The sequence below is a fragment of the Opisthorchis viverrini genome (genome assembly GCF_000715545.1).
Source record: "Opisthorchis viverrini unplaced genomic scaffold opera_v5_29, whole genome shotgun sequence".
NCBI classification, from domain to species: Eukaryota; Metazoa; Platyhelminthes; class Trematoda; order Opisthorchiida; family Opisthorchiidae; genus Opisthorchis; species Opisthorchis viverrini.
The window spans coordinates 1034339-1041421 of record NW_008751685.1 but is presented as its reverse complement, the minus strand read 5'-3'; the positions used below and the strand labels follow the sequence as shown (position 1 = coordinate 1041421).

Sequence of the window (7083 nt, the reverse complement as noted above, 5' to 3'; positions counted from 1 at the left end):
CTTAGCAAACACATAAACGGCCATTGATATATATATATATATATATATATATATATACAAAAGCAAAGCAACAAAGTCCCACTGAATAATCGCCAACATGTCACTCTTATTCGAACGTTTAATGAAATTTCAGGACCAATCACGGTGAGTAGAGATCACTGAAATGCGCCTGAGGACATTAGCGCGTCCTCCAATGGCACACGGATGGTGTCGCCTCAACTGATGAAGAAACTTTTGCAAACTTACTAGAAAACGTATCAACGATCAAACTCACTGTATGTTGAGTGTTTCGTACGGACTGACCGCTTGCCAAATGACGCCAATGGAGATCCCACACACTGGTGAAAAAAGGATTGGCGGGAAAAAGATAGACTTTTTGACGTTTATTCAGCACTTGGGCTGGATATCGGTTTGCAAAAGTACTCCGTGTAACAGTCATCCACAAGCCAATTTGATAACAATTTTGTTCGATTCATCCATGAAAATTATTTCAGTTACCAACAGGTCTAGATTTCATATGTAGAAAATTTGTAAATAAATTATCTCGGTGAACACGATGAGCATTCTTAGTTCGCAATGTTATCTTCAAAAACAGCCTGAAGACACGTCTCTAGCCGGGTCATGACTAGTGCACGGAGTCGTATCTCTGATGCGGTTGGGATCGTGAATCTTCACAGTCCTGTAGACGCGTCATCCACAAAGTCATTTGGATTGGTCATCCGGATAGGACTGGTGAGGCTAGGTCCACACTTGACACGTGTTCTGGTGTAAGTCACTTCTTCATGAACGGTTTACCATGTTTCGTCCTTGAGATGACTCTTGGAGTGGGTACATGTAAACCAGTTTGGACCTATTTGAATGACTGACCGATTCCGGAATCACCTAGGACAAGACTTCCGAGGTACGTACGGTGTGTGTAGTTCGGATAAATTGATGGGAAAATATACCACATAAGATGATAACGCCATTAGTTGGTTCGTAATGACAACTTCTTTGAAGCTGACCGTATGTTGGTAATTGTCAATTGACCGCTGCCCCCTTCATCCTTTTGCTGGGGGCGAGATGACCCAAGTGGTTAGAGGGCGAATTTACTGACCGGAAAGCCCGTGGTTCGGACCCGACCACTACCTCTCGACTTTCCCTGTTTGGGCGCGGACAACCTGGCAGTATCTCAGCCCTCGTGCAACCTTCGGGTGGAATGGTAGTTAGGCACCTAAAAGATGCTATAAATGGACGTTTTCCCATCCTTGTGCTTTCCGTTATTTCACTTCTGAAGGTCACCCAATATAATCGACACTTTAAACATTAAACGTGTAATTGGTGTTGTGTCATTCCATCTATAATTCTACCTTTTAAAACAAGTGATAAGCGAAATACGCTCATCTGCAAACCAATTTGGCTCTGAGAAAGACTCACCTGACCCCGAGCTTAATCCCTTGTTTATGATGCTTTCAAGCAACTCAATGTGCTTCACCAGGGCACATCAAGTTTCAGATGGTAGGATATTCGAGATATCGCAATAAATTTACCGACGTAATACAGGCGAGCTCCCGCAGAATCACATTGGTTTGCAAATGAGTATAATTGGCTAATTACACGCAACTGGGGTTCAAGTAGAACATGAGGTTAACGTAAACTCAGGGATTGCGTCTATTTGAAGATCCTCAAGAACGGCAAAACCGGTCAAGGACAGTCGAAGAATTTCCATCAACTTATGAGTAGTGTATTACGATTACGTGTTAAGTTTTCATGCAGATTTTCTCGCGTTTTGATGAGGTTTGCATAAGACGAACGCTGAAAACCCGTAGACACTCCACTACCGAATCTGTTCTACTTTGGACTCAGCAGGTAAATGTGGTCCGCGGAAGCTGAGATAGTCAAACCTTGAGTTTAACAGAGGCTGAGTAGAATGTTTTACTTTCAAAAACTCATGTCGAGGCAAAAAAGGATTTTACTAAATACCTTTGAAACGGAACCTCGAGATGCAAGCAAACCCGTAGAATAGTGACTCCAAGAGAACCTACCGAGTTTCCAGTCCGAGCAACTTCATCACGCATGTGAGCTACAGTAGAGCTACTGATCCGTCAGCGGTAAACTAGGAGTTGACCTATACATCATTGACTAGAAGTCACTATGAAGCAAGACAGTAAAATGAAGTGAGATTGCACCGGACATAGCTGGTTCAGGAAATTCTGGGCCTAAACGTTCAAGGGTTCCGGTCTGCCTTTTTTGATCTGTTACAAGAACACTGGAAGTGCATCTGCCTGATCCAAAAAGTGCGACCAAGCGAACAAACGTTTTCGACAACACTTTCCCACGCTTATTTGGCAGTTAGATGTTCATGACTCTATGCGGGCAGGTGCATGGCCCTAACAATGTGCTATTTGCAGGATTCAAACAGAAAGCCGCGTTTATTGATTAGTGTGCCGCAGGCACAAATTTGTGGACCACATACACAACTCAGTTTTTGCGTTTATGAAAAGTTCGATTCACAGATCAAGGAGCAGTTTTCTCTACTGCTTCCATGTGTATCGAAGACCAGCATTACTGTGCTCAAGATGCCGCAGGACAAAGGATACCGAATTCTTGTCATTTGTGTACTGTACGTAGTTCGTACAGTTGACAGACAGGAATTGGCTGTCTACTTTTGAAGATTGCATAGAGCTATGAATTCTTATTTCTGGTTACACGGCCTAACATATGAAAAGGAGAGAGAAATACGACTGGACAGTGATCACGGCAATTATGTAATGCCACAGACCACACACGGTATATTCACGAATTCTCGTACAGTGCGACTCGGAGGAAGGCACGGTCAGCAAGCTTCTACTTCGCACAGCATCACAATAGTTTGGCCATATTTTCTATCGTCGTACTTTCCCATACGATTACTGAAACGATGCGGTCTATCTCAACCAAAATGACGCAGAAAGGTTCTGGTAACTTGCTGACAGCATGCACAAGATTGAATTTTTTAAAATTATCTACAGATGTGGTGTTTTTTTGAAACCCTTTTGGCGGTACGCACGCCTGTGTGCTCCACTCGAGACAAGGTAAGCTTTCTAAAGAGGTAGGTTAATACGGATTGTTCGGATATGACCCAACAGCACATCTACTGGACGGTTGTATCGCGATTCGGTTACGTGGCGAGCGAAGGCATACCCTCCTGATTGGTCAGATTGTCTGCCAATCGGAAACGAGCGTATATGCATCGACGCTTCTTGCCCCTGTGTAGATCGCCCCGTGGTGACCGTCTGGATGGTTGCGATGAGTTTTCTTTGTCTCCATAGGGGACTGTCTCAAGTCATCGAGGCTTTTGAGAAAACAGTGACAGAACGGCAACCAGAAGCGTCAACAGGACACAACACAAATTCACAGGAAAGTCGAAAGAGCGGGAACAGCTTGGCAGAAAACGTTACGGGAAATTGTAGGCCCCCATGACCGACTTGGTTCGTTGCAATCTCTTGATCTGTATGCTTTCCAGTCGAGACAAGCCCACTGGTACTAGAATGCGAGACACAAGTACACTGAATGGGGACCAGCCTGTGGGCAGCTTCGAACTACCGACCTCCAGTTTACCGGAAGCGCTCAGTCGGTTGAGCTACCAAGGGTAACAGAACAACGTCTCACTTTGCATGCTGGGCTCTTCCAACCTCCAACTGATGGGTCAACTTCTGGTATCTGTCTCTCTGACTAGCTAGGTTCTTGTGTGAATTCCACAGTAGCACGGTCGTTAATATCTTCCAGCCAGCCGAACGGCGTTGATGTCAGCAATTTGGAACAAACAACTTTTAAATTGTCACCAATCCAAAAAGTGTTACGTACACAGACTAGTGTTCATTTTTTAATCGACCAGATAACTCACAGTAAATAATCACTTCAATCTGACCAAGAAGACGCACCGGTTGATGTGTGCGAAGCAGAAGAAACATGGCCGCTGCCTGACCTACATTCATCAACTCGAAATTGAAGAAAGCCGTGATTTGTGCATATCCCAAATACTGAAAAAGTATGGAGGAACACAGACAAGCGAGTAATCAGTTCATTGGAGATGTGTAGGTCCTTAAGTCACAGCAAGAATTACAAACATACCTAATCACTTACTTTTGATTGTTGATGACAGTTTGATAAACGTTTCAGAAGGCAAATCTGAACAGCCCAAGTGGATAATGGAGTACTTATCTTTTATTCTACACAGTGCACGGCAACCTGCTACCTTTAGCGACCATCTTTCTGAAGCAGTTGCTTTCACCTGGTTGCGTAAAGTCCTTGTTATGCTACTGACAGGGTGAGTTGATAGCTTTTAGGTAGCAATATCTGAGGCGGCGTCATCCTCACCAACTACTGATAAGTCAATGTAATACAGTAGTCCTATCAGGTGTCTTTTCATTTACAGACAAACGCATCCTACAACATTTACCCATCAAAACCAACTGTTTCCAACCGGTTCCTTTGGGGTTTTGTACTTCGCTGCTCGGGATCATTGCTTGGGATCATGGGACAGTTGGTCGAACTTAGTTGTTCGGTTGAAGACCAGCCCCGGTTAGCTGCACGTATATCAAAACACATGAAACACTACTCAACACGCGACCTCCGACCCACCGCTACACTCCACTGCGCTGCCTAACAATACACTGATGATATCACCGTTTACTTCCCAGCTCAGGAGGTCAGCAAGCTTCTACTTCGCACAGCATCACAATAGTTTGGCCATATTTTCTATCGTCGTACTTTCCCATACGATTACTGAAACGATGCGGTCTATCTCAACCAAAATGACGCAGAAAGGTTCTGGTAACTTGCTGACAGCATGCACAAGATTGAATTTTTAAAATTATCTACAGATGTGGTGTTTTTTTGAAACCCTTTTGGCAGTACGCACGCCTGTGTGCTCCATTCGAGACAAGGTAAGCTTTCTAAAGAGGTAGGTTAATACGGATTGTTCGGATATGACCCAACAGCACATCTACTGGACGGTTGTATCGCGATTCGGTTACGTGGCGAGCGAAGGCATACCCTCCTGATTGGTCAGATTGTCTGCCAATCGGAAACGAGCGTATATGCATCGACGCTTCTTGCCCCTGTGTAGATCGCTCCGTGGTGACCGTATGGATGGTTGCGATGATTTTTCTTTGTCTCCATGGGAGACTGTCTCAAGTCACCGAGGCTTTTGAGAAAACAGTGACAGAACGGCAACCAGAAGCGTCAACAGGACACAACACAAATTCACAGGAAAGTCGAAAGAGCGGGAACAGCTTGGCAGAAAACGTTACGGGAAATTGTAGGCCCCCATGACCGACTTGGTTCGTTGCAATCTCTTGATCTGTATGCTTTCCAGTCGAGACAAGCCCACTGGTACTAGAATGCGAGACACAAGTACACTGAATGGGGACCAGCCTGTGGGCAGCTTCGAACTACCGACCTCCAGTTTACCGGAAGCGCTCAGTCGGTTGAGCTACCAAGGGTAACAGAACAACGTCTCACTTTGCATGCTGGGCTCTTCCAACCTCCAACTGATGGGTCAACTTCTGGTATCTGTCTCTCTGACTAGCTAGGTTCTTGTGTGAATTCCACAGTAGCACGGTCGTTAATATCTTCCAGCCAGCCGAACGGCGTTGATGTCAGCAATTTGGAACAAACAACTTTTAAATTGTCACCAATCCAAAAAGTGTTACGTACACAGACTAGTGTTCATTTTTTAATCGACCAGATAACTCACAGTAAATAATCACTTCAATCTGACCAAGAAGACGCACCGGTTGATGTGTGCGAAGCAGAAGAAACATGGCCGCTGCCTGACCTACATTCATCAACTCGACATTGAAGAAAGCCGTGATTTGTGCATATCCCAAATACTGAAAAAGTATGGAGGAACACAGACAAGCGAGTAATCAGTTCATTGGAGATGTGTAGGTCCTTAAGTCACAGCAAGAATTACAAACATACCTAATCACTTACTTTTGATTGTTGATGACAGTTTGATAAACGTTTCAGAAGGCAAATCTGAACAGCCCAAGTGGATAATGGAGTACTTATCTTTTATTCTACACAGTGCACGGCAACCTGCTACCTTTAGCGACCATCTTTCTGAAGCAGTTGCTTTCACCTGGTTGCGTAAAGTCCTTGTTATGCTACTGACAGGGTGAGTTGATAGCTTTTAGGTAGCAATATCTGAGGCGGCGTCATCCTCACCAACTACTGATAAGTCAATGTAATACAGTAGTCCTATCAGGTGTCTTTTAATTTACAGACAAACGCATCCTACAACATTTACCCATCAAAACCAACTGTTTCGGTTCGGTTCCTTTGGGGTTTTGTACTTCGCTGCTCGGGATCATTGCTTGGGATCATGGGACAGTTGGTCGAACTTAGTTGTTCGAGACCAGCCCAGTGGTTGGTTTACCAAAGAACATTCGTTTTCCCTTATTTGAACTGCAATGTTGAAGGGGCAGCTGATGAGCTCGGTGTCAAAGGCAGGAGGTTACTTGGGTATACTACTCACAAAATCTTGTCTAAAACATCTCATGGGGAAAGGGTGGTTTACCAAAGAACATTCGTTTTCCCTTATTTGAACTGCAATGTTGAAGGGGCAGCTGATGAGCTCGGTGTCAAAGGCATCCAGGAGGTTACTAACTCCGCTGAACGCTAGACCCAAGCCGGAGGTATTCAGTCATTTGAGATGGACAATCAGTTAGGTTGTCTTCTCAACGCCGTTTATTGTGGCCAAGCCTTTGTCCCTACTGGTTGCGTTACAGAACATTACGCTACACCTTGGAGACTCTCAGTGTTTCATTTATAGACTCGAGGTTTTGTGCCAAACTGAGGGCTCCGCAGTAGTCCTAATCTTCTGCCACCGTTGAAATTCATAAACAAACATACAAAAATAGGCACCTATGATTCAAGTGGCACGTGCATGTATGTGTTCAGGAACCCTTCCAGCTTTCTACGGTTTTCGTTTAGTTTGCTTTGGAAGAAAACGTGATCAATAGGCTTAAAGATTGATGAAGCTCATTGGCTTCTCATTTCACCTGTTCATAGTACTACTGTGGAAGTCTTAAGATCGTACATTTTGACCAGATGGAC

At 44.4% G+C, this 7083-nt stretch overlaps 1 protein-coding gene across 1 annotated transcript in view; it reads right to left on the bottom strand.

The window, feature by feature from the left end:
* Positions 1-7083, bottom strand: part of T265_02394 (hypothetical protein) — a gene marked incomplete at both ends in the record, with an annotated part of 62907 nt that overhangs the window by 3058 nt on the left and 52766 nt on the right. The window contains 2 exons of the mRNA XM_009166627.1: positions 275-338; positions 3866-4001. Coding sequence (XP_009164891.1) covers positions 275-338; positions 3866-4001 — 200 coding nt within the window. The remainder of the gene's footprint in view (positions 1-274; positions 339-3865; positions 4002-7083) is intronic.